Below are 27,475 nucleotides of genomic sequence, written 5' to 3'. Positions count from 1 at the left end.
GGCCCAGTGTTGCTGGCTCATGATGCTTCTGGGGCTGAGGAGGGGGCGTGGCAGTGAGGGATGCTCTGACTGCAGGTGTTTTTCCCTGGGAAATCACGGTCGTGGGCCTGTCACGGTTCAGCCTGGTTCAGTGGCCTTTGTCAACAGCCTTCTCTGATGGTCCCTTGGATTATCTCCCAGTAAGCCCCGACACCTCCGAGGAGCCCAGCCTCTCAAGCCCTGTCAAGAAGATGGGTGGGGCCATTTGGCCTTCCAAGGAGGTCTCATTCCATTGGCCTTGTCCTCCTTTCCAAGGGAGGAAAAGGCAGAATCGGGTTGAGGTTGTGGCTCAGAGGTAGAGTGCTTGCCTAGCATGGGTGAGGCTCTGGGTTCGATTCTCAACACCGCATATTAATTATTAAATAAATAAAGGTCCCTCAACAACTAAAAAAAAAAATTGAAAAAAAAAGATAGAAAGAAAGAAAAGGCAGAATCTTGACCCTTCCGAGCCAGGACTCAGCTCCCCCTGGGAAAGTCAGGGAGATCTGGCAGCATCAGGTGCCACATCCGGTGACAGCTGTTCCTCCCTCCAGCCCATAGCTGCATCAAATTCCTCATCTGGGAGGTGGGGTCCAACCCCCTGGGTGGGGTGACAGAGAAGAAACAAGCAGGGGGGGTATCACTGGGGGAGTTCTGTGTTTGTGCTGCATTGGTGACATTGCTCTGCAGTGGTGACACTGCCAGCGTCCTGCCCGTTGTCCCTGCATGGGAAGCATGGGGTCCTGGCAGGCTTGTCAGCTGACTCGGTGTGTCAGGTGGAGCAAAGGGAAAGCTGGCCTGAGCTGCTGGGAGGGTGGAGGTGCCCTTCCTAGGTGGCTGTGAGGTGCAGGCACAAGGCCAGCAGGGGAGCAGCACATGGAGAGTCTGAGCCATCTTGGTGACACAGAGAGGGAGCAGAGGGAGCTGGCGCCCAGGAGCAGAGCTCTCCCAGTGCGTCTCGAGGGGGCCTGGGGGGTGTAGCTGAGGCTGGGAGAGCTGGGGGCACTCAGCTGAACCAGGCCTGTAGGGGTCACTTGGCTGGCCCCAGGGAGCGAGGCCACCCTTTCCTCACCTACTTGCCAGCAGGGTCCCCAGAGCTGCTGACAGGAGATGGCTCTGCAACTGCACGCTTTGCCCTGAGCTGCGCACGCGACTGTCTCACAGCTGGACTGCTTTCACCCGGTAGCTGCGACCCCCCAGGGACAATCTTCTTGTCGTCGGCCATACTTATGGGGAAGAAAGGTTTTTATTAGTCTCCACCATAATCACGCCATTGCCAGGGAGCTGGGAGGCACGTCATCCACCTTCCCCAGGTGGCTGTTTTATTGCCCCGGATCTCCCCCAGACACTTTAAAAGGGAGGTGTTTCCCTCACTCTCGCTCATTGTTTTTTGTTGGTTTCAGGGTTTTAAGTTGTGACCTGTCCCTTGGCTTTTCTATTCCTTTCCCTCCCTCTACCTCCCTCCCTCCCTCTCTTTTTCTTCCCGGTGCTGGGGTTGGAATCCAGGGTCTCTTGGCTGCCAGGTAAGTGCCTCACCACTAGCCTCACCCCCAGCCCCGCCTCTTGAGTTTTTTGGTTTTGTTTTGGTTCCACGGATTGAACCCAGGGTTGCTTAACTGCTGAGCCACAGCCCAGTCCTTTTTAAATTTTTTATTTAGAGACAGGGTCTCACTGAGTTGCTTAGAGCCTCCCTAAGTTGCTGAGGCTGGCTTTGAACTCCTGATCCTCCTGCCTCAGCCTCTGGAGCTGCTGGGATTGCAGGCGTGTGCCACCACTCCTGGCCAGGCTCTTGATTTTCAGGCTGATTTAGACCTGGTATTGCGGCCCTGTAGGAGGTGGGAGAGGGGGAGACACAAACAGAAACAGTTATGTGACTTGGGGGCTTTGGGTCCAGAAGGAAGGGTGGGATTTGCTGAGGGTGTTAGGTGAGGTCAGGGGACACGTACCTCTGCACTCCGGCTTCCTGCTCTTGTGGATGGGATTAGACAGCCATTTTTGCCCTCTGGTGGGTGTCACAGGTCTCCTGTGTGCCTGCCATTGTGCTTGGTGCTGGTTGTGTGGGTCCACAGGACAGATGGGCCTTGCCTCACCAAGCACCACATGCCATAGGAGTTAAGTGAGGCGGTTTCCCAAATGATCCCAAGGCTGAGTTAGAGGTTCCCACCTCCTCTGGAAGGTTCCAGAGTCTTCACAAATGAGGTTGAGCACAGGGAGAGGTCATGCATACGACTGATGAAGGTGGGGAATGAGTGCAGGGTTTTGGGGAGGGTCACTTTGGTCAGATTCCTGTTTTGGAAAGATTGCTCTGGTGACAGACAAGGGAGTCTGGGCGATGAGAGGCCAGCACAGGCTTTGGGGCCATTAGAGGTTGAACTTGTGCAACCAGCAGTGGCTGCTGGGAGGCTCTTAGGTTTCTGCTATGCACTGAGGGCGGGTGCTGGGTGACCCATCAGGTGAGTGGGAAGGGAGGCCCCACCTTGGCCTTGAGTTGCTGCTGCTTGTGAGCATCCAGCGGCTCAGAGAGGTGAGGACCCCGCCTGGAGGGCCTGCAGCCCTGCTTCTGTTCCAGAGCAGTCCTTGTGCCTCTTCCTGTTCCAGGCCTGAACCAGGTCAGGGTCCCACCCTCCTTGAGGGCTTCAGGTCCTCCAGCCAGCAGGTCCCAGGCCGAGGCTGTCCCTGCTCCTGAGAGAAGGCTGCAGCCACCTCCAGGCAGAGCCCTATTTTGTACATCTTGTTGATTTCACCTCGGGTCACAGCCTGGGTCCAGCCCCTCTTCCGGCTCTCCCATTCCAGCCAGCAGGACCTTCGTAAGATATCACACCACATCACCGACACCTGCCAGGGGCTCCCTGTCTCTCAGAACAGCATCCACTTCTCCATGGACCCGCCCGGCCCCCTGAGCATTCGCAACCTCGCCAGCCCTGCTGGTCTCCAAAGCACGCTCAGCTGGAATGTCCTGTCCCGGCAATTTGCACGCCTCAAGTGTTGCCTTGGGGCCCGGCCATTCTGTCCACCCTGGCACCACTTCCCACCCCTGCATCCCGTGTTCTGCTCTGTCCTCTGTGAGGACCTGTGTCCCCCTTGGATGTGCGCTCCTTGAGGGCAGGACTGTATCCGTTCAGTGTCCCGTGGGGTGGACGCTCTGAGCATGGATCTGGCCAGGGCTCCGCAGAGTCTGTAATGGATTTTCCAGGAAAGCTACCCTGGCCGGAGGCTTCTGGAACAGCCGTCCATGCCTCTGCCCAGTGAGAGTCACCCTCCTCCTTCTCCCTTTATTGACGGGGCAGGGTCTGGGAAAAGCAGCAGAAATTCTCAGCCCGATGTCAATAAACCCACCCCATTGTAGAGAAGCCAGCGCACCGCGCCATTTTGCATGGGCTTCGTTTGGTTCAGGAGCAGAACCTCTCAGCGCTGTGTGTGAAAGCTAAAGGCGGCCAACGCAGCCGCCCTCCCCGTCCAGCTGCCTGAAGTGGGAAGTGGGGGCTGAGCCCGCTGGGTCCTCACTGGCGGCCGACCCACCCTCCTCCTCTGGTAGCCGCTCCGCAGCTGTGCGGACGAGCTCTCTTAACACTTGTTAACCCCGCGCCTCCCGGCCCTTCCTGCTCCCCGCCCTCCCCGCGCTCTCCAGAGAGGCCCCGGCTCCGACGGCCGAGCCAGCATCTCGCTAGCGTTTCTGCTGCGGAGCGAGTCTTGGTGCGCATCCAGCGCTTGCCGACCCTCGCCTGCCGAGCAGCCCTGCGCCGAGCGCTCTGCACCTCCGCGGCGCACACTCGCAAATATTGTGATCCGGGAGGAAGTAACCGGCCCCCTGGGGGACTCGCAGACCTTTCCTGCGAGGGCAAGGGCTTCCGGAATTGAACACGCTCTGCCTGCGGGGCTGGACCTTCGGGCTTTTTAAAGGCCTTGAGGGGGGGTCACCCGAGGATCGAGGCTGAAGATGTTTTCTGACGCCACCACCGTGAAATTCCACAGGGGTCAAAGACGGGATCGGGCGGGAGCAGTCTGGGCTGGATATCCGGAGAGTTCTGTTCTCCACGGGATGTTAGAATTCGAGGCAATCTGCCGAGGCTGGAGCAGAGGCATGTGATCACCCGGAATCTACTGTTACCTTACTGCAGCTCAGAATGGGGGGTTTTCCTGTGGTGGGGCACAAGGGGTGGCGAGGTGGCTGTGAGGCAACAGGCACGCAGGGGAACCCACTGAGCCCCCCAGGCAGCCTTTCCGTCCACATCAGCTAGTCGCCCTTCATGTGGACCGTCTCCAGGCCGGATTTCAAGTTGTACCATGTGTTCTAGCTGGAAGACTCTGCCCAGTCCCTAGAGGGCCGTCCTGCTCTCCCTGTCTGCTCTTCTTTCCAGGTTTGTGGGCCTTTGTCGCGTGAGGCAGGGCAATCCGGGGGTGCACAAACGTTTATGCTCCACGTGAGTCACTTGTACAAATGATGGGCAGTGTTTTCCTAGCCAAGGCTGATGGCATCGGGCCCCTCTGCTCCTCTGACCTCAGTCACGCCTGTAGCATGTTAGCATTTAGAGTCGTTGAACTTTTGCGTTGGTCGGGAGTGCGGGCAGCTCGCTGACCTTTCTTGGGGAGTCACGGAGAGTAGAGTGGAGCCATCTGTCTTGTCACAGACAGGCGGGACTCAGGCTAGGGACAGCTGCTGCCCACTTGCCTCAGACTCACCCTCGGTGCGGCTTCCTCACCCCCTGGCCCTGTAAGAAGCTCGTGCGCAGAGTCTGGAGAGGCGGCAGCTGGAGAGGCGTTAAGTCCATGGCAGTTTTTCCAGAAGCTTGTCTGGAATGCCGTGGACGGGTCTAAACTTCTGCCATTGAAGGCTCTACTTGGTTACAAGAGCCAGAAAATGGACTCACTGTCTTCAGTTAGAAACTCAAAGGTCAGCCTGGCGTGGTGGCGCACGCCTGTCACCCAGTGGCTCAGAAGCTGAGGCAGGAGGATTGCAAGTTCGAAGTCAGCCTCAGCAACTCAGTGAGATCCTGTCTCAAAAAAATAAAAAGACCTGGGGATGTGTCCCAGTGGTTAAGTGCTGCTGGGTTCACTCCTGAGCACCAGACAGGGAGAGTTCCAGTTTTAGACCCCCTGGGGTTCAAGGCTGGAAGGCCTCCCCCAGAATCTGTCACTCCCCATCTTTCAGCTCTTGCCTTCCCTTTCCTGGCCACTGCCTACCTGGTGGAAAGGCCATCTCACTTTGCAGCCTAGCAACCCGATGAACCCCAGGGGTGACAAATCTCCATCTGGAAGCTGCAGCTAGAAGTCTAGGGAGGCTCTGATGGTGTCAGGTGGACCCCCCAACCCCGGGCATCCTGGGACCCATCCCCATGGCCAGGGGTCTGGGAGGCTGTGGTTGACCAGGCAGGGTCACATGCCTCCTTTTTCAGCCCAGGTATGGGGTCTGACTGATCCCTGCTGATGCCTGGGGGCAGAGAGTAGGAGGGTGCCTGGGGAAAACCATTTAGGTACCCCTAAAATGAGTAACAGACTCCTTCTGACACTGAAGTTTGTGTCGTCATCAGAAGGCTGAGCCCCAGGGGATGCCTGCCTGTGGCCCAGCTCCACTGGGGATGGGCACATGCCTTTTGGCAGCCCCGTCCCTTCTGGGGCCTCAGTGCCTGTGCTGCCAGGGGAGCAGCAGGCTGGGCTGCCTCATGCAGCTTTGTGCCCAGGTCGCTGGAGTTCGGCAGTGGCAGGGTCTCTGTGGAGCAGAGCAGTCATGCACCTACCTGCCTCCTCTGTGGAGCCAAGGGTGTGCTCATTCAGGTGGCCCCGTCCCCCAGCCCAGCACAGCTGGGATGCAGTGGGGGGATGGGATCAGCCTCACATCAGTGGGACAAGACAGACGAGATGCCTCAGCCTGAGGCCTGCCCACTAGTTTGCCCCTGGCAGGGGACCCAGCTGGACTGTGGGGGTGAAGGTTGTGGGGGGACCCTGGCTGGGCTGTGATGACAAGGGAGGCCATGGCAGAGACTCTGTACTTTCAGAGAAGGCTCAGAGGTGGTGGGGGAGGCCCTAAGCATGGAGGAGCTGGTGGACTTGGGAGTGGTGTAGGGAGGAGGGCCTGGCCACTGGACACAGAACAGCAGGAGCAAGGGTGGGAAGGTCAGATGACCTGGAGAGAGCCTGCTGAGTGCTTCCTGGTTGTTCTCAGGAAGAGGACAACAGACCCAGCTCTAGGACTTGGGGCAGGAGGATTCATGGAGGGGGGTGAGCTGTTAGCATAGGTAGGAGTTGGCCCCAGCCTGGGGTTACCACCTAGGAGCCGTCTCCCTGCCACTCCACCCATCTGTCCACCCACTTATCATCCACCCACCAATCTGCTTGTCCATCCATCTATGTGTCCACCAGTCTGTCCATCCGTTCATCCATCTATGCATATGTCAGCCCATCCCCCATTAACCATCTTCCCAGTTATCTACCTCTGTTCATCCATCTGCCAACTTACCCACCCACCTATTCATTCCTTCTTCTACCCACCTGCCCACCCACCCACCTGTTCACCTATCTACCCTATCCTCCCCCTGCCCCCTACACGCTCATCCAGGTGACAGGCATGGCTGCGCTGCCGTCACATGCTGAGCATGGTGGTGAGTACCAGGACATGGCAGGACACAGAAGCCTCCCTGCCTGATCCTTGGAGGCTCCCATGTCATCCACGGGGACAGGTTGGGAACAGATGGATGATGAGCCAAGTGGAGCAATGAGCTGGTCAAGAAATCCAGAAGGTGGGTCAGCCAACAAATAGTGGCCTGGGTCTCTTGCACTGTGACCTGCAGATTGGGGCTTCTTTCCTGTGGGGTGGCTAGAGGTTTAGGGGTAGTCCACACCCTGCGTTGGGCCAGCACTGAAAAGCCACCATCCTATTCTCCCCGCTGCTGAGCTTCGTGTCCATCCTCCCAACGGATGGTCTCAGCTCTCTGAGCCTCGGATTCTCCATCTGCATCTCAGTGACAACCTTGGGGCCCAGCCATCTGGGCTGTAGAGAGGTGGGTCAGTTCCTGTGTGCCGGGGCTGGGCCTGTGTCCTGCCCATTGTTCACTGTGTGGTGCTAGGAAAATGCCCAAACCTCTCTGTGCCTCAGCTTCCCCACCTATAAAATGGGTGTGAAGAAGTGCCTCTTTTCAAGGCTACTGGCTGCGAGGTGAATGGGGAGCCAGGTCTGCACTGCCCTGCATGGAGTGGATACTCACTCAGTTGGTGGGGGCTTTTCTGATATGGACAGCCCAACATTGTGGCTGGCCATGAGCCAGGGTGAGAGGGTACAGTGGATGCATAGAGCTTGCTACTGGCCGGGGGGGGCAGGGCCCGAGCACCCCTTCCCTTCTGGGCCTCTTTCCGGATTTAGAATCTGCTGCCCTTGAGAAGTGGTCACAGTTGGGCAAGTCAGGGTTGGGGGGCGGGTGCTGCCCACAGGTCCTCCCATCCATTAGCAGCAGCGAGAGACTCACACATCCTGGACTCCTCGGGTCATTGATTAGATGCTGGGGTGGGGGCAGGAGGTCATGGGCCAGCCTACGGGTCCCCAGGCTCATGGTGACCCACGAGGAGTGGGTGCCCACCCTCCTCCTTTTTCTTCCTCCGGAGCCCTCTGCCCACTCCTGGGACCACAGCTTGCACACTGCTACTCCTCTGACCTCCCCCGTCCCTATTCTGTTTTCTAGAAGTACCAGTGAGGCTTGAGAAAGGGGAGACCTTGGGGCTCACCCCGGCCTTAGGGTAGGGCTGGTGACAGGGTGGATGGGCCTGGCCTTCTGTACACCTGGGATGTCTCGCCTGACTGTTCCTTAGGGGCACTGGGGATGGTGCTTTCAAGGTGAACATGGGTTCTAGGGCCTACTCTCCCCCATGCCCAGTGTGCTGTGGGCCCCCTGCCCTCCACAGCGTCACGTGGGGCTGTGTGGATGTGCCAGCCCTGGGTGTGGGCAGGTTGCTTGATTACCTCCTGCTGGGCACTTCCAGATGCCTCCTCCCCTCTCATCCTGTCTCCGACCTTTGGGTAGAGTCAAGCTGGAGCCACGGACATGCGCAGGGATTGGCTTTGGGTGGCGATTCCCAGGAAGGTGAAGCTGACTCTCCCGTGGGCCAGGGGACATCTGCTTAGCCAGGCCAGTCTGTGCTCCCAGGGCCAGTCACAGTGGGCCTCTCTGCCTCCAGCTTTGGGCTCTTGGGAGAAGGGAGGCTGGCTGGGGGCTAGGAGGGGAGGTTTGCTTGGCTTGCCCAGCCCACCTGCCTCCTGGTACCCACCCGGGTCCATCAGGCGGTGCAGACCAGCCTTGGCACGAGGGTCCTGCTCTACCTTGTTGGTGGCCGTGTAGGAGCATCAGCGACCCGGCCAGGAGGAAGAGATAAACATCTCTGACGCCCTGTACAGAGAGCCCCAGGCTTCCATGCAGCTGCGGGCCCCTGGCGGGGTCCCTGGCTAGAATGTTTATGTTTGCGGAGCTGGGGATGGAACCCAGGGTCTCATGCCTGCTGGGCAAGTGCCCTACCACTGAGCTGCCCCCAGCTCTCTGGCCACGGTTTTCTGCTCACTGTGTCTTTTTCTGTTTCTCTGTCCCCATCCCTCACATCTCTGTCAGCAGTCTGGGGTCCTGGCCTGTAGGGACATGCAGCTGTAGGGACCTTTTCTAGCTCCTGGGCTCCGTGTTTGTGCATCCAGAAGCCCTGCTCTTTCCCCAGCTCCCCCGGGAGCTCAGCGAACCAGAGGACTGGAGCGTCTTGGAAGGAGCTGCCCGATGAGGAGGGATAACTCGGACAGGGGCCCGCAGCTGCCTGGGGGAGGCGGGTGGGGGAGCACCGAGCGGTCCCAGGAGGAGGCTCGCTGACGTGAGCGTGGGGGCTGTGGCCGGCCTGAGCCTTGGCGGGCCAGTGTGAGGTGCCAGAACACAGTGACTTTCTGCTGTGGCTGGGAGCTCAGAACCCAGAGCTGTGAAATATTGTGGTAACCATGGCAACAGTGACTGCAGGCAGTCCCTGTGTGGGACGTGTTGGACCCTGTCTTTCTGCACCTTCACCCTCAGAGGCTGGTGAGCCTCAGAGAAGCCGGCAGGTTGTGTGGGGCAGGGTGGAGCCACTGGCCAGGCGCCTGCTGGGCCTCGGCTTCCCCATCTTGAAGGATGTATTCGCTGAACAGACGTCCTGGACCAGTAGGGGAGTCACCAGGTCCTGCGTGAAGTGTGACCCCTGCACCACCAGTGGGGGGCTTGGCGAAGGGTGTGGGTGGGTGGCAGGGGCCGGGAGAGAGGCTTCCAGCGTGGCTGCAGAGTATGTGTGTGTGTACTTGCACACTCAGGCACGGTGAGGCCGAGAGGTGGGCATCACCTGCAGCTCAAGAACTTAAGCTCCTCCTGTCCTCCATCTGTGGCTCCTGCCTCTCCGCTCTCTGTCTCCCTCTCCACGGGTCTCTGTCCTTCTCTGTGGATGTCTCTCTGGGCCCCTGTTCCTCTCTTGAGGTGTCTTTCCCTCTGGGTGTCCGTCTCCCCTTCTCTCCTTTTTGCTGTCTCTGGGGCTCGGGCTTCCTCTGTTCCTTCCTGGGTCTTGCACTAGGCTCTCCGAGGATGCTCTTGGAGGTGCTCCAGTCGCCTGCCTGGGGATGGCTGGGCAGTGGCTGGGGTGGGCAGAGTCCCCTCAGCCACACCGACATCCCCCTGCCCCGCTGCCCCCTGAAGCGCAGCGTCCCCCCATGCACCGTGGACCCTGGGGTGGGGCGTCGTGCTGGGCTGGGGCGCGAGCCAACCAGCTGCGCCGCGCCGCTGTGCTCCGCGGAGCCACATGGACAATAAAACCAGAATTGGCTTTGGAAGTGGAAGCGCTCTCGGCTCAAGGGGAAGCGAGGGGCTCCACACGTCAGTGGCCTGCGAAGGGCAAAGCCAGCCTGAGCCTCCTGCTCTGTGTGGGGGTGGGAAAGGATTTTACAAAACCCCAAAGAAATGTTTCCATGAAATTCTTTCTTGTTCTTGCCTTTTTTTTTTTTTGGAGATTCCAATGAAAAGAATGGTTGGAGCTTCGATCTCCTGTGGGGTTGGGAAGCCGGTCACAGGGACCAGGCCAGCAGCAGGGTGGGGACTGGAAGGGGCCGCCCACCTGGCAGGTGCTCGGCCCCTCTCCTGAGGCTCGCACAAGCAGCCCCCGCCTCTGCCAGCTCCCAATCTCCCCACCAGGCTCCAGTGTCCAGGGCGCCCAGCCTTAGCTGGTATGGCCCTGAGCTTTCATGACTTCCGGCCAGGCTGCCTGGCCTCCTTGGCGCCCCAAGAGCAGACCCCAAGATGAGGATTCAAGGGCTCCATGAAGGAAGGACTCCAGAGGGAAGAAACCTAGGCAGGAGACGTCGACACCTAGGAAGTTTCTGGAACCTGAGACCGGTGGTCCACCCGGGGCATTGACCCTGCCCAGCACACAGCAGGCCTCTGTGCCAGGGGGATTCTGAAGGCTGCATGGTGGTGCCTCCAGGGCAGGCCTGGTGCTCCTGTGTCCATCACAGGCCTGAGCCTTCATGGGGGTGCCCAGTGACGGTGCTAGGGGACATAGTGGTAGGGATTTGTCAGAATGGCCTTGGTCCGGGCCAGGCCTGAGGCGGGGGTGTGTGGCCACTCAGGAGCCAGATCCAGGCTGAGGGTGCAACTAGGGCGGGTGGTGAGTAGCCTCCAGAGACGTCCTGACCGGGGCTGCTGACGCATTGCCTCCGATGACTCACGTGTGGGTGACCGTGACTTGAGTGGCCGTCTGGAGACTAGGCCCAGTTCAGGGCTGCTGCCGCCTTCCTGGGGGCCTGTGGCCCCGACATGCTGGCCGCCCCCTGTCTGGGGCTGGCCTGAGTAATGGGTCCTTCCCCTCCTCCTGGTGCCGGCTGGAGAGGACCTTAGTCATCAGCCCTGGGCACCAGCCCTCCCTCCGCCTCCTGGCCACCTCTGCCGGGACCTTGCCTTGCCCCTCTGTCTTGGCATGGGGGCTCCAGCATCCCTGAGCCCACCAGAGGCAGCACAGCTTGGTATATGGAGGGAGAATGGGGACTTCAGGGACATTTGTCTTATCTGTAGGACAGGAAGAAGAAAGAAAACATCCATGTGAGACACCCGCTGCCAGGGACATGGAGAAGGACAGGAGGGGACGAAGCTGCTTTCTCCCCTCTTTGGTGCACCTTGTACCCCACACCTGGTAGCAGCGGTGAGATGAGCTGGCCCCATCTTCTGGACCAGGATTGTCATCAGAGCTGATGTGGCTCAGGCTGCTGGCTGCAGAGACCCTGGCCTGGCCCCTGATGCCCCCTCTGGAAGGTCCTGCTGGCCACCTGTGCTGTCCCTGCCTTCTGGGTCCCAAGCAGCCCTTTCACTTGTTGGGGAACCCAGATATCCTTTGCCCAGGGGAGTTCCTGGCCAGCTCTCTGGTTCCCCATTTTTCAATAAAGCCAACAGCAGGGGAGGCATCTGTGCCCTGTCACCCCGGGCAGCGTCTCGGTCCTATAGTGTGTTCCCACACAAACAGCTTTGAGCACAAGCTCAGCTGCTGTGTCATCTGCACCTCCCTCCTCTCGAGGCTGCAGGTGGCGTCCCTGGTTACACATCAGGAGCAGCCTCCTTGCCCAGCCGGGGGCCGCCCTTCACCAGAAGTACTGCTGCGAGCATTTAGCTTGTTTCTGGTCTCCTGCCCCCAGATGGGATGCAGTCTGTCTTGCCCTCCGTGTCGTCAGGTTCTGCATCCTCAGATTCAAACAGCTGCAGATCGACGACCATTAAAAAAACAAAAATGTGCAGGTATTTTTTCTTGTCGTTATTTCCTACAAAATACCTGGTAACAACCCTTGACGTAGTGCTTCCACTGCATCAGCTGTACTCCAGAGAGGACTTAGGGCCTACAGGAGGATGAGTGTAAGTTCTAGGCAAATACGACGTTATTGTGTGAAAGGGACTTGAGCATACTAAGATTTTGGCATCCATAAGAGTCCTGGAACCAATTTCTCACAGGAATCCAGGGATAAGTCTCGGAAGTTGAGTTGCTGGGTCAAGGACACAAGTCTAGAGTGTTGCTATGCCTGCCAAATCGCCTTCCTGGGGTTTTTTTTTTTTTTAGTTGTCAATGGATTATTTATTTATTTATTTATTATTATTTTTTTTTTAATTTTTTTTTGAGAGGGAGAGAGGGAGAGAAAGAGAGAGAGAGAGAGAGAGAATTTTTTTGATATTTATTTTTTAGTTTTCGGCGGACACAACATCTGTGTTTGTATGTGGTGCTGAGGTTCGAACCCGGGCCGCACGCATGCCAGGCGAGCGTGCTACCGCCTGAGCCACATCCCCAGCCCATATTTATTTATTTTTATGTGGTGCTGAGGATCGAACCCAGAGCCTCATACATGCGAGGCAAGTGCTCTACCCCTGAGCCATGACTCCTGCCCTCCCTGGGTGTGAACTGCCTCCTGTTCTACCAGAGTAGATTGAGCATTTGCTGCCTGATAACCCAGTGTCTCTGAGGCCTGGTGAGGTGTGAGCGAGGCTTGCTCTTAGATCTTTTTTTGTTTTGTTTTTTTTGAAATATTTATTTCTTTTAGTTGTACACAATGCCTTTATTTTTATTTATTTAATTTTTTTGAAAGAGAGAGGTGAGAGAGACAGAGAGAGAGAGAGAGAATTTTTAATATTTATTTTTTAGCTTTTGGCGGATACAACATCTTTGTTGGTATGTGGTGCTGAGGATCGAACCCGGGCCGCACGCATGCCAGGCGAGCACACTACCGCTTGAGCCACATCTCTAGCCCTATTTATTTAATTTTATGTGGTGCTGAGAATCAAACCCAGGGCCTTGCACGTACCAGGCGAGCACTCTACCGCTGAGCCACAACACTAGCCCCACTCTTAGATCTTTTCTTTTCTTTTTTTTTATTTGCACAGGCATTGAACCCATGGGTGCTCTATCACTGAGCCACATCCTCAGTCCTTTTTTTTTTTTGAGACAGAGTCCTGCTAAGTCCTTAGGGCCTTGCTAAATTGCTGAGGCTGGCCTCAAACTTGCAATCCTCTTGCCTTAATCTGAATCGCTGGGATTACAGGCATGTGCCATCATGCCTGGCTCTCCTAGGTCTCTTCTAACCAGCTCTTATTCCTTTTCTACAAGCTTTCAGCTCATATTTTTGTGCATCTTTCATTGAGATTTCTGGCTTTGTGTTGATTTCTTGGTGCTCTTTATATATGGAGGAGTGTAGTAACTATGTGCCTAAGGATTGAGTGGCCCCATGATGAAAGTGCCCCTGGAATGAGATCTTTCTTCTGATGAAAATGTACATGTGCACACCTGACCCAAGGGGCAGGTGAAATCCTCCTACACCACCCCAATATCTTGAACTTGTAAGGAAAAATCTGCCGACTGAAAGCAAAATGGCAAAGGCTGCAGGGCCTGTGCACAGCACCTCTGAGCCTCCCCCGACTCTCCAGCTCAAAGGGAAGCTGGGGAAGTTGGTGTCTGTGGGAAGGGGCCAGGGGGCTGCCCAGAAACCCTGGGACATTTGCACAACTGAGAAAACAGACCCAGAGAATCAAGGAGTATGCCTGAGCACACCGCTCGCCAGAATCCTGCTCGCGCCCCTCAGCCCCTCTGGGTGCCCTCCGCACCCCAGCCGCCGCGCCCCCATGGATCTTTCTTCCATGCATCTCTCAGAGGCTGGCCCCACACTGGTCTGGGCTGCAGGAAGGACGGCTGCTCATGGCCTTTACCCAGGGGGCATCCCGGCCTCCTGGTGTATTGCACACATTCAGTGGGATTGTGGGAAGGGCACTTGGAATCCTGGTCTCCCACCTGGTCACCTCACTGGGTCTTTGCCTGGCTTTTCCTCCTCTGTCTCGGGCCATCTCCTAATCAGCTCCCCCTCACAGCAGCTCCTGAGCACTTGGTTGTTTACCTCATGTCTGTCCCTTCCCCTCCTGGAGCCTGTAGCGCCATTGGTGGCCCGATCCCATTACAGGGTGCTGGCTGAATGAATGGCGGTGAACTCATGGCTGAGGTGAGGACCCTGGGGTGGAGAGCCCTGAGGTGTGGCCCCCTGGTTTATTGGCCCAGTGTCCTCTGACCCTGGCCTGGGTGTCCTAGGGAGGCGCTGAGACATAGATCTGCCCCCAGGAGGCCCAGAGTACAGTGGGAGGGGTGGCCAGGCCTCCAGAGCCCTGGGACGCCAAGGCTACGGAGCAGCCAGGACAGGCTCCCTGGAGCAGGGTCATAGGCAGGTGCATCTCAGCCTTTGGCCCCCAGATACTCTGCACAGGGTCAGCCTTCAGGTTTGGTGACTTTCTAGTGGCTGCTGATAATGAAGGCGGTGTGCCTGTACCCCCAGCCCCACTCTACACAGCAGGATCTGTGCAGCAGGGATGTCACCATTGCCGGGCCCCCCAGATGCATTAATCCTCTCTTTGTTTTAAGCCAGTTCTGGCGATTCATTCACAAGGTCAAGTTTGATAACAATTCTCCCCGGTTCTGGGAGGGAGGCTCTGAATGGTCACACCAGCTGTTCATGGTGCTATGGTGGCATTTGGACCTGGCCATTCATCTGGAACTCCCACCCTGACCCCTGGCCTCCGTGCTGCACAGAGAAGGTGCAGTGCTGGTTGCTGGGCAGAGTCCAGGCAGGGGGTCCCTGGGGTGGGCTCTGGTGGCCAGAGCCATGGGCAGGACAGGTGCAGGGCGGGCAGGTGGAGCGGCTGACCCAGGGATGTACACACTTTGGCCCGGGAGGGGCTTTGGGCAGACGGATTTGGAGCTGCAGTCCAGCCCAGGAGGAGGCTGGGCCGTCCACCTTAAGCGCCATCACCTAGCTGTTGTGGGAAGAGACGCTGAGACACCCTTTCCATCCTCCACATCTCTGCTCCTGGCCCCGCTCCCTCAGACACTCAGGGCCTGATGGCACAACCCTGGCTGCAGCTGTGACATAAAGCTGACTCTGGATGCTTTGACTGCTTCCGGTCCCCCTGCTCCAGGCCTTGGGAAGCTTCAAGGACTGACACAGGCTCACAGCAGCAGTCACGTCCACCAGACAGGGGAGCTGGATGCAAGGGAGGAGAGGAAGGGCGGGCTGAGGGGGGGACCCTTCTCCTAGCAGAGGACAGGCCATGGGGACAAGCTGGAGTCCTGGTGTCCACCTGGGCCCTTTTTCTCCCTCTCCCCAGCACCCCAGTGTTGCTCACCAGCCCAGCTGACCGCAGCACTGGGCTCCGAGTTCTTGTGTATTCCCGCCTCCACCCCGTGCAGGCTGCATCCCCAGCACCATGTCCCCTGGCCTGGGTCCCCTGTCTCCTGGGACCCTGAGCACCTGCAGGCAAGGCTGGAACACTGGCTTCTTGCTCTGCCCCGCAGCCCCTCCCCCGGCCACGGTCAGCCCTGGGCCCTGCAGCCCCTCCCCCGGCCATGGTCAGCCCTGGGCCCTGCAGCCCCTCTGTCCACCTTTTCCTGGGGTCTCTGAAGGGCAGCTGAGGCGGGCAGCCCACGAGGGGTCAGGGAGCTCTGAGCCCAGTGACCACTGTGAGCGAGCGCCAGCTGTGCCTGCCTCTGTTGCCAGGTCCTGGACCCTCGGGCTTGTTTGGGGACTGCGGACAGCGGGCCGGGGAGCCTTCCCGCTCCTCCCACTTTCCTGGAAGGACCAGTGCCCGCGTTCCTGGCTCTCTGTGGGCAGCGCAGTCCAGGGAGAGGGCGGGCAAGTCCCAAAGGGCCTGGAGCCTGGGGGAGAGCCGAGTGCAGGGAGGGGGAGTGGGGTGTGCTGGGGGTCCAGGGGGTCCTGGGAGTGGTTCTTTTGTGTGTGTGTGTGTGTGTGTGTGTGTGTGCTGGGGATCGAGCCCTGGGGCACTTTACCACTGAGTAACACCCCAGTCGTTTTTATTTTTTATTTTGAGACGGGGTCTCACAAAGTTGCTGAGGCTAATCTTGAACTTGAGATCCTCCTGCCTCAGTCTTCCAAGTGTCTGGGATTACAGGCATGTGCCAGGCCCCGAGCCCCACCTGGGAGGTGTTCTTGACAGCAGTGTCCCCCTCCTGTGGTGTTCTGAGGATGAAGTGCTGTGTTCAGAAGCTCTTCATTCATGACCCGCTGAGTAAAAGCTTCCCAAAATGCAGGCTGGGGGTGGAGCTCAGTGGTCGAGAGCTGGCCTGGCCCTGGCGTGTGCGAGGCTCTGGGCTCCATCCCTGGCCCTGGAAGATAATTCCTCAAATGGAACAGCAAAGGGGTCAGCGGGAGGCTGGAGAGGAGAGGGTGGGGACGGGTGAGGTGATGGCCGGCCTGTGGCTGGCCTGGTGTGCTCTGAGGGCTGGGGCTGGGGCAGGGTTTTCGCAGGACCTGAGAAGATCCCATGCCCTTTTCTCTTTTATTGAGGTGCAATTCACATAACACAAAAATGATGATTTTTTTCCCATGCCTGTGATGGAACCCAGGGCTCCACATGTGCTGGGCGAGTGCTCTGCCACTGAGCCCCACCCAGCCCCAGACTGGGGTAGCGTGGACACCTCACTGGCATTGGGCCTCCATCTCATTCCAGAATATCTCATCACCAGGTGGAGATGCCTCTAAGCCCTGAGCATTGGTGTCTCCTTTCCACCCCTTCTGCTCCCAGTCTGCTTTCCGTCTCTGTGCTGGGCGCTTCCTGGTGGTGGAATCATGGCTTCACACTCTGTGGCCTTCTGTGTCTGGCGCCTTTGACTTGACGTCGTGTTTTCGAGGTCCTTTTGTGTGTACCAGGACTTCAAGGCCCGTGAGCCACGTCACCCCCCTCTCTGTTCTCCCCCCAGCATGGCTGATAAGAACGGGGCCCTCAAGTGCACCTTCTCGGCGCCCGGCCACAGCACCAGCCTCCTGCAGGGCCTGGCCACCCTCCGTGCCCAGGGCCAGCTCCTGGACGTGGTCTTGACCATCAACAGAGAGGTCTTTCATGCGCACAAGGTGGTCCTGGCTGCCTGCAGCGATTACTTTAGGTGAGTGCGGGCCCTGGGAACTTGGAGGGGGGGACAGGTTGACAGCAGCCACCTTCTAAGAAGGGGCCCATCTTAGCACCAGCCAGAAATGGCTGTGAGGGAGAATGGCTGGTGTTGGCTTGGAGAGAAGCCCCCTGCCTACTAACCCTGCCCGCTTCTCCTTGACTCTCATTCTTCTGGGGCACAGCATGCTTGGGAGTCTGGGGCACCTGCTTCAAGGTTCAGCCAGGCTTGCTTTCTTGTTTCTATCCTGGGATTGAACCCAGAGGTGCTTAACCACTGAGCCACGTCCCGAGTCCTATTTTTAAAATATTTTATTTAGAGATGGGTCTCTCTGACTTGCTTAGGGCCTCACTGAGTTGCCGAGGCTGGCTTAGAACTCACCCTCCTCCTGCCTCAGCCTCCCAAGCTGCTAGGATTACAGGCGTGCGCCACTGTGCCCCACTAGGCCAGGCTTTCATTCCAAGTCTTCATTGGACAATTGCCCTATGCCAGGTGCTGATCTAGGCCTCGCGGATCTAGCAGGTACGAAATGGGCCCAGGTCCCTGCCTCCATGACACCCCCACTCACACCTAAAGCAGAAGAGCTGGGGGACTGGAGGGGCACCAGCAGCCCTCATGTCGTGCTGACCCCATGTGTTGGGCCCCGTCTGAGCCTGGGTGAGGCTCTTCTGTGCCCTGTGTGGTGGGTGCTTCCTCCGTGCAGTAGCCAAACCCTTGGTGGGCACGTGGCTCTGTCCTTCCCTATGCCGTGGCTGGGCCAGAAGAGAGAGCCCCTTGGAGCTACATGGGCAGGGAGATTCCTCTTCCCTATTGGGGGCTGTCATGGGGCTAGAGATGGTCTCCCCATTCCCTTGGGGACAAGCGGGTGAGCCTCCTAGCTGCCAGACTGAGCTGGGCGGCCCTGGGAGCCACTCCTGGGCTCACTTCAGCCCAGGTGTGTCTGGGGCCACACATCCCCGCGCCCCGCCGCCCGCCCGGTGGCTCAGCAAGGCCATTGTGGGGAGCCACAGCCGCCAAGCCAACTGGGGCGCCGTTTCTATTTTTACTCTGGATTTGGGGACGGGTGGGCCAGCCCAGCCAGCAATGCCCTTTAAAGGCTCCCCCGCGCTGGCACTGCAGCCGCAAGACCTTAAAAGGCAAAACTCCTTCCCGTCGCCTGCGACAGCCTCAGTCTTCCTCATGATGCCCCAGGGCTGGCGGGGACTCCAGGGGACAGGCCTGGGAGCTGGCGCTCACTGCTCCTAAGAAGCCTTGGGTGCTGGGCAGCTTGCTGGGCAGTGGTTAGCTGGTGGCACCTCACAGCTGTCCTCTTGCCGTGGTCCCAAGCCTGGCCCACACAGGTGTCACTAGGGCACAAACATCTAAGGGGCAGAGAAGAGCAGAGTTCCTCTCTCCTCAGGGCCCATCGGGGACAGTGCCCCGGTGTGGAATGCCAGCCTGCCCCGAGGGACCTGCCCACATACTGAGCAAGCCCTGGGTGGGCACTGGGGTGGGGGAGGCTTTGAGCCCCAGGCTTCCCCAGTGTCCTCCTGCCTGGGCCTGTGTCCCTTTACCAGCTGTCATGTTGGCTCCAGCCTCTCAGAGCAGAGCAGTGGGGACACAGAGCTGGGGTCCCTAGCTTGGAGTCTCACATTGGGCTGGGGACTCTGGACTCTGCTTGGAGCAGGGAGGTGCTTCCGTGTTCCTGGGCTCTCTCTGGAGACAGCAGCAGCCCCCTGCATGGCCTCCAGTAGTTGTCCCATTCCAGGGGACCCTTGTTGGTGGTTGCCCGGGCCCAGGCTGGGGAGCTGGAGCTGCTCGCGGAGGCAGTGAGCAGCCAGGGACTGGGCTTTGCAGACCGTGGCAGGACACCTGTGCCTCGCTTGTGTCCTGAGCTTAGATGGCTTTTCCCTTGGAGCCTTTGCTCCTCTGAGTCAGCTGGGCTCCAGCAAGTGGCTTGTTGGGTGAGGCTGACCTGGGCCGGCTGCTCCTGCAGCTCTGAGCCAGGGCTGCCATCTAAACTAAGGGCTCAGGCAGTGCCCCCTGCAGGGGCCGCTGGGAGTCACTGTTTCTGGAAGGAGGCACCACTGGGGTGGACTCAAACTCTTTTTTTTTTTTTTTGGTACCAGGGATTGAGTTCAGGGGCACTGGACCACTCAGCCACATCCCCAGCCCTGTTTTGTATTTTATTTAGAGACAGGGTCTCGCTGAGTTGCTTAGGGTCTCATATTTGCTGAGGCTGGCTTTGAACTTGCCATCCTCCTGCCTCAGCCTCCCAAGCTGCTGGGATTACAGGCGTGTGCCATGGTGCCCGGCTCAAACCCTTTCTTTCCTTCCTTGTTCTTCCTGAGAGTCCAGCCCCACTGTCTTCCTGCTGGCTACGCCCTGCCTTCCTGTCCCTCTGCCAGACTGTTGCTGGTGGAGAGGACTCCCCTTGGTCACCCCCAGCCCATACTGTGTTTCCATCCCTCAGGGCTATGTTCACGGGAGGCATGAGGGAGGCCAGCCAGGATGTCATTGAGCTGAAAGGCGTGTCTGCCCGCGGCCTGCGGCACATCATCGACTTCGCCTACAGCGCCGAGGTGACCCTGGACCTGGACTGCGTGCAGGACGTGCTGGGCGCCGCGGTGTTCCTGCAGATGCTGCCGGTGGTGGAGCTGTGCGAGGAGTTCCTCAAGGCCGCCATGAGCGTGGAGACCTGCCTCAACATTGGCCAGATGGCCACCACCTTCAGCCTGGCCTCGCTCAGGGAGTCGGTGGACGCCTTCACCTTCCGCCACTTCCTGCAGATCGCCGAGGAGGAAGACTTCCTGCGCCTGCCCCTGGAGCGCCTGGTCTTCTTCCTGCAGAGCAACAGGCTGCAGAGCTGCTCCGAGATCGACCTGTTCCGAGCCGCCGTCCGCTGGCTGCAGCATGACCCGGCCCGGCGGCCGCGCGCCAGCCACGTGCTGTGCCACATCCGCTTCCCGCTCATGCAGTCGTCGGAGCTGGTGGACAGCGTGCAGACGCTGGACATCATGGTGGAGGACGTGCTCTGCCGCCAGTACCTGCTGGAGGCCTTCAACTACCAGGTGCTGCCCTTCCGGCAGCACGAGATGCAGTCTCCACGCACCGCCGTGCGCTCCGACGTCCCCTCCCTGGTCACCTTCGGTGGCACCCCCTACACTGACAGTGACCGGTCCGTCAGCAGCAAGGTGTACCAGCTGCCCGAGCCAGGCGCCCGGCACTTCCGCGAGCTCACGGAGATGGAGGTGGGCTGCAGCCACACGTGCGTGGCCGTGCTGGACAACTTCGTGTACGTGGCCGGGGGCCAGCACCTGCAGTACCGCAGCGGCGAGGGCGCGGTGGACGCCTGCTACCGCTACGACCCGCACCTGAACCGCTGGCTGCGCCTGCAGGCCATGCAGGAGAGCCGCATCCAGTTCCAGCTCAACGTGCTGTGCGGCATGGTGTACGCCACCGGCGGCCGCAACCGCGCCGGCAGCCTGGCCTCGGTGGAGAGGTACTGCCCCCGGCGCAACGAGTGGGGCTACGCCTGCTCGCTCAAGCGCCGCACCTGGGGCCATGCCGGGGCTTCTTCCGGGGGCCGCCTCTACATCTCAGGGGGCTACGGCATCTCGGTGGAGGACAAGAAGGCGCTGCACTGCTACGATCCCGTGGCCGACCAGTGGGAGTTCAAGGCGCCCATGAGCGAGCCCCGGGTGCTCCACGCCATGGTGGGCGCTGGTGGCCGCATCTATGCCCTTGGTGGCCGCATGGACCACGTGGATCGCTGCTTCGATGTGCTGGCTGTGGAGTACTACGTGCCCGAGACGGACCAGTGGACCAGCGTGACCCCCATGCGGGCTGGCCAGTCGGAGGCCGGCTGCTGCCTGCTGGAGAGGAAGATCTATATCGTGGGGGGCTACAACTGGCGCCTCAACAACGTGACGGGCATCGTGCAGGTGTACAACACGGAGACGGACCAGTGGGAGCGGGACCTGCACTTCCCAGAGTCCTTTGCGGGCATCGCCTGCGCCCCTGTCCTGCTGCCGCGCGCTGGGGGCAGGAGGTAGTTCCTTGGACTCCTGGGATCCTGGCCCAGCTGCATGTGGTCTCCCAGCCCGCCCAGCAGGCACTCCCGGCGCTGGCCTCCAGGGGCCTGCTGAGCTGAGGAGCTGGGCACCCTCCTGAGGCAGATCCTGGCTCTGAGTACAGCCCAGGGGTCCAGCCCCAAAGGCCACCACATCATGGCAACAAGCTCATGCCCCAGGTGGTTCCCTCACCCAGCCTGCAAGTCCTGCTATGGGGGGCAGCTGGGCTCCTCGTGCTGTCATTGTGTGGCTCTGCTTCCCTTCCCTCCCTTCCCCACCCAGCTCTGCCTGCCTGTGGTTCAGAGCCCATGAACACTGAATGCCAGGCCCCTGGGATGCACCTCCCCGCCCTCCTGAGTCGCCCAAAGCCTCCCTAACATGGGGGCTCTCAGGGCAGGAGAGGCAGCTCCAGAGCCCCTGGGTTGGGCTGATGGATGGGGAGGGCCTCTCTGCTTCCCTAGATGTGCTTGCCCAACCCTTTCAGCCTGAGCTGCCTCGAGGCCTCTGCCTGCGTCCCCCTGCCTGTCCTGGGCCCCTGCACCTTAAGGGCCCCTGCTCCTCTGCTTGCAGGAGAAACCACAGCTGACTCCCGGAGGCAGCCCTGAGGGCGCTGGGCCCTCCATTTGGCGCTGAGCATCACCCAGGGCCTGAATGAGGGTGGCCGGCCAAGATGCCCCATCTGCCGCCTTGGCTCTGGGTGGCCAGGCTGTCCCTTCCCATGGTGGAGGGGACACCAGCCCAGGCTCCAGAGTGCTTCTGCATCCCACAGGGCTGTGGACAATTTTGATTCCCCTCCCTCAGCCCAGCCCAGCCCTGGTTTTAGGTCAACACACCACCAAGCCTGAGGCCACCCTTGGGCGGGCAGGTGCTGGGGCTGCTCCTTCAAGGGCTTTGCGGTATCTCTGGCCACATTTGTTTTGGTGTCTAACCCTCTAAACGTCTTCTTTTTCTTTTGTTTTACTGTTCTTTTTTTTTTTTTTTTTTTTTTTAGAAGCCAGCACTGCTGTCTTCTAAGTGAGGTTCATACTCTAGGGGCAACTTAAAGTGTCTCTTCTGCTGCTAACAGAGGATGGATGTCGTGTTTTGTGACCCGCTCACGGTGTAAAGGATTAACCTCATACCTCAGCCGCCGTCCTTCCCTAATGTCTCCCTTTATTTAATAAAAATGTTATGGTGAAAAGATGGAGCGGCCCCGAGCTGAGCCCGTGCAGCTTGGGCCTGATTGGTCACAGATTCTGCTGCGTGTGTCCTCCGTGTGTTTGGGGCTCCTCTCCCCTGCCCCAGCCTTTTCCCTCATTGCCAGGAGCTGGGGGCGGGGGGGGGGGGGGCTGGGTCTTGGTTCAGGAGGACAGGGACAGTGGGAAGTTCTCTTAGGACATCCACCTGGGCCCAGGGTGGGGCAGCCTTGGAGGGAAGCTCCAAGGAGAGTCTTTCCAGTTTCCTGGCCCCTGCCACCAGGCAGCCCCAGCCCCCTCCCCGCAGGTCCCTTCTTCCCATCTGCGTAGTCTCAGGGACCAAGGCAGATCAGGCGGCCTGGGAGCCTCTCTCCCCAGGGGATGTGCTGGGGGGGACACAGGCAGGTCCTACAGGAAGCGTGACATCATCGTTCCTCCATATGGGCCTGAGAGCGCCTCCAAGAGCCCCACACCCCAGGCCTTGCCAGGCACCCAGCTACACAGAGCAGGCCACTGGGAGCTGCCTGCTGGTGGCAAATGCCTGACATCCTGGACAGACTTCCAAGAAGGGATGGCACTGGGATCATTCTGCAAACGCAGGTCTGTGTAAGTGGCCTCACCCGATGTCCCAGCACCCCTGTGCAGCTGCCTTGGGCCCCAGGGTGAGGCTGGAGGCGGAGCAGTGCTGAGACGGGAATTTGGTTGGGAACCTGGAAGGAGCCCACGCTGCCAAGGGGCATCAAAACCAAAGCCGCTGTCCCTGGGGACTCCTCAGAACATTCCCGCCCCACCCCCGACCCGAGCTCCCCAAAGAGAGCGCTTCGCCATTGGAGGCACAGCCCCTTCGGGGGTAGAGAGAAGCCTTTGCCAGCTGCAAGTCCCCCAGATCAGCTCACACCTCAGAACATCTTGTCCCCAATGAGCTGGCAGGGGTGCCGGCCGCGGGAGGGGGCGCTGCCGTATCTAACCCCGGTCGATTGTGCAGAACCGTCTGAGCCGGTTCATGGAATGTTCTCCGGGGCCCCCTGCCCCTCCCTCGGCCCCCATCCTACCCCCGGAAGAAAGGAAAATTATTTTTTGTATTGTAAACTTTAAACACGAAAAAGCTGTTTTTAATTTAGCAGAAACTGGCTCGAATCTTCACTTTGTGAACGTTTGTGTCCTTCGGAGAGAGGCGGAACACGCCTGCGCACACCCGCGCTCGCACACCCTCACCGGCACACCTGCCTGCGTGCACTGTGCCCCGCACACTCGTGTGCTCCTGCTGTGCACTCGGGTGTGCCTGCTCTGGCTCACGCCCTCTGTGACACCTGGCATCCTCGCTCACATGTGCTGAGACGCGAGCCACAGGCACGAGTTCACTCGAGTTCGCGCCCCCGGACCCCCCTCCCCCCGCCTGGTGTCCCAAAGGGACCTGGAGCCCTGCACCTCCCTGGCCCTGGGCTTCCAGACGTGCTGCTTCCTGGCTGCGGCCTGGACGTGGACTCGGAGCCTCCCTCCACACCTGGTTTAGGCTGTGGGAAAACATTCTCCTGAGACGGAGGAGGCAGGCCGGCCAGAGGGAGGCCAAGTGTGACTTCTGGGACCTCGCAACAAATGAGGGCCAAGGGGGCCTCTGGGGAGCCCTGTGAGGTGGGAATCCATCCTGGACCTGGCCAGCTTGGAAACCCGCCCCTGGCTCTGTCTCCAAGAAACAGACTCCAGCTCCTTGTTTCTCACGGGCCCTGGAGATTGGCTCTGCACAGTGGAGCCTCCGGACCCTGCCTCGCAGCAGCTCCGCACCCAGCGAGGCTCAGGCACAGAGAGGGCGTGGCCCAGTGAGCGGGGCACAGGGGAGAGGCCTGGGGTGAGAAGGCGGGAGCAAAAGCCTCCTTCACCCCAGCCTTTGTGGGCACCACTTGTGTTTGGGCCTCCCAGGTCAAGAACTGGCGGGGGGCTGTTTAAGGCCCCCAGCTTAGTTCTTGTCTGCCTGTCATTCTCATGGCCTATCCTGCTGGTGGCCAACCCAGCAGCCTTAACTCACCAACAAAACCCTGATATGGTGCCAGTAGCAACGTGCCCAGCCTCAGGGGTTGATTTAAGATTCAGCTGAGCCATTCTTGGCAATGCTTTTTACCGGGGTTGTTTTCAATCCGGGCATGTTTCCCAGCTCTGGCCAGAAAGTTTTAAGGGGTTGGATGTTTCTGGACAAGGGAGAGACCTTGTTGCCCCCTCCCTTTCCTTACTGCTTCATATGTGGATGCAATGCCAGGAACTTCTGCAGCCATCTTGTGGCCATGAGGAGCAAGTTAGAGATGCTTTCTGGGGCTGGGGTTCTGGCTCAGTGGTACAGTGCTTGCCTCCCATGTGTGAGGCACTGGGTTCAATTCTCAGGACCACATATAAATAAGTGACTAAAATAAAGGTCCATTAACAACTAAAAAAAAAAAAAAGAGAGAGAGAGACAGATGCTTTCTCCCAGATCCCTGAATCACACACAGGGTCACCAGTGCTATCATGGCTCTTCTGACCTCTAGATTCCTTGTTATGAGAAATAATATCTGTGCTATTTAAGACACTCACAGTCAGATATTCTAATACTTGCAATAAAACAGTTTCCAACTTATAATATAAAATGTGACAGAGGCTAGAGTTTCTCATGGTAAATGAGTCAAGGTTTTTATTTGTAAGCAACAGAAGCTGATGGGGGCCAATTTAAGCAGTGGAAGTACATGTTAGAAAACTGACAGGGCTGGGGGTGGAGCTCAGTGGGAAAGCACTTGCCCAGATCACGTGAGACCCTGGGTTCAACCCCCAGCACTGTCAGAAACCAAAAGAGAAAAGTGTAGCTCACAGAAGCCGAAGGATGGTGATTTCAGCTGAGGGTAAAATAATGTCAGGGGCCAGGGCGGTGATGATGCTCCTGCCACCACTGCCGAATCCAGATGCCTCCATTGGCACTGCCATCTGTCCTTGGCATTCAGCCATCATGGCCCCTGGAACCACTACAGAACTGGATGGCCCTGCTCTGACACTGCTTTTTGGTACCACTTCTCCCTGAATGGAAATGTCCTGCTAGCCCAGCGCTCATCTTAGGCCAACATCCCAGGCACTTGGGGAGTAGAGACAGTAAGTATGTGAGTGTATCTATCAGCTACTGCTGCGTAGTGAACAAGCCCATCTCAACAGCACACAGCGAGTGTTTGTTTTTCACGTCTGAAGTGAGCCTTAGGGTGCTCCTGCTGGGCTAGCCTTGGCTGGGCAGCTCTGCTTCCACATGCAAGGCCATGGGTGGGCAGAGGCTCTTGCTTCCCTGTCTCACATTCTCCGGGGACCAGCAGCTAGCCACAGCACAGTCTCCTCCTCCTCCTGAGGACAAGTGGGATCCCCTGAGGCCTTCTAATTCTAGACTTGGGACTTAGATGCAATTGCACCTTCCCGTGTCTTTAGCCAAGTAAGTCACATGGCTGAGCTGAGAAGGAGGAGTGGGGAACTGCCAAGTCCCATAGCCAAGGACACGGTCTCAGGAATGAGTGGGGGAATCGGGGCCCACAGTTCCATTAATCACCATTGCCCTGGGGGCGTCCGTTAGAGAGGGCTGACTCCCCAAGTTTGAACAGGAACCCAGAAGTGGACAACCAGAAAGGGAAGCCGGCCCTCCTCTGCCGCACCTTGGCCTCTGGAGGCAGGGAGGGGGAGCCTCTCAATTTTTGTCCTGTGGGCGTGGTTGTGGGTGTCCTGGGCATCGGGAGGATCTGGATGGCGGGCCAGCTGAGGCTCAGCTGGGTTCAGGCGGAGGCTTTGTGGGTGCTGTTGGTAGCCCATCCCGGCTGCCCCTTCACGGGAGCCTTTGGGGTCCCTCGGAGGTGACCCCCGAGTCCCGCCCACTGAGCTCCAGCCCTTGCTGCCCTTTGTGGTGACCCCACCTTGTTTCACCTCCTACTCCACCTTGAGCCAGGGCTGGAGGGCAAGGGCCTGGTTCTCACCCCACACGTGTTCTGCCATGAGGTCTGCACATTTTTTTGTTCAGTTTTATTTATTATTATTTCAGTTTTAGGTGGACGCAATATCTTTATTTTATTTTTATGTGGTGCTGAGCATTGAACCCAGTGCCTCACGCATGGTAGGCGAGCGCTCTACTTCTGAGCCACAACCCCAACCCGGTTTTTTCTTTCTTTTTCTTTTTGTGTGGGGATTGAACCCAGGGGCACTCGACCACATTCCCACCCTTTTGTATTTTATTTAGAGACAGGGGCTCACTGAGTTGCTTAACGCCTTGCTTTTGCTGAAGCCTCAGGCTTTGAACTTGCGATCCTCCTGCCTCAGCCTCCCCAGCGCTGGGATTACAGGTGTGCACCACCACGCCCGGAACAGGTTTTTCCTTTTTCTTTTTCTTTTTGTCTTTGCTGAGCTGGGGTTGGAACCAGGGCCCCACACGAGCTAGGCAAACGCTCTACCACTGAGTCACATCTCCGGCCCCGTGTCTGAATTTTTTGGCTTCTATTGGGACTTTACCTCTTGCTCCATAATCAGACCTGATTCCTTTCTTGCTTCACCTCTTTCTTTTTGTTTTTGGCGGCACTGGGGATGGAGCCCAGGGCCTTGAACGTGCTAGGCAGGCGCACACAGCTCCGGGTTACCCTCTTAAAACTCTCTGACAGTAGCCTGCTTTGGAAGTCAGAAGCGGGCCCTGGATGGTTTTCCTTTTTGCCTCCCAGTTCCAACGGCCCTAATTCACCTCGACACAGTGTGGTACCCCAAATAGACTAAGATCCCATATAAGGAAGAGCAAGAAAGCAAAGCGTAAACCAACATCTTCAAGAAGCATTTTGCTTCCCTGGCAGTTAGTGCCCATGATGAAGCGGGCGCGGGGCTAAGTGCTTTTGTGCATTATCTGTTTAATCTTCCCCAGAGTCTGGTATGAGGAGTGCCATTATCCACATTTAACTGGGGAGGATAGTGAGGCTCAGAGAGGTGATGACACTTTCCCATTGTCACACATCTGGACAATCAACAAAGCTCGGACTGCAAGCTCTCAGGAGTTTAGGGTTTTATTTAACTGTGTTGAGAGGCTTGCTGTGGCCCAGATGCAGAGGGGAAAGGTGTTCCAAGGGGGCAGCCTGTGCAAAGGCCCTGAGGCAAAACATAGCAAGGCTGGAGTGTAGGGTGTGAGAAAGGGAAGGGCGGAGGCCATGTTGGGGGAGTTGATGGGGAAGGAATGGAGCCAGGTAGAGTTAGGAAGCAGAGGAGAGAGAACTAGATTTGGGAGGCAGTGGGAAGTGGTTTATGAAATGTGCTTCATAA

At 58.5% G+C, this 27,475-nt stretch overlaps 1 protein-coding gene across 1 annotated transcript in view; it reads left to right on the top strand.

The window, feature by feature from the left end:
* Klhl26 (kelch like family member 26) overlaps nt 1-22,187 on the top strand; it is a 29,070-nt gene extending 6,883 nt beyond the window's left edge. The window contains exons 2-3 of the mRNA XM_027932459.2: nt 16,780-16,962; nt 19,418-22,187. Coding sequence (XP_027788260.1) covers nt 16,780-16,962; nt 19,418-20,999 — 1,765 coding nt within the window. The 3' untranslated portion in view covers nt 21,000-22,187. The remainder of the gene's footprint in view (nt 1-16,779; nt 16,963-19,417) is intronic.
* Nucleotides 22,188-27,475: the final 5,288 nt, after the last annotated feature.

This window comes from Marmota flaviventris, chromosome 1, assembly GCF_047511675.1.
Source record: "Marmota flaviventris isolate mMarFla1 chromosome 1, mMarFla1.hap1, whole genome shotgun sequence".
Classification (NCBI taxonomy): Eukaryota; Metazoa; Chordata; class Mammalia; order Rodentia; family Sciuridae; genus Marmota; species Marmota flaviventris.
The sequence above is the reverse complement of the archived record's forward strand: the minus strand, read 5'-3'. Positions and strand labels throughout refer to the sequence as shown.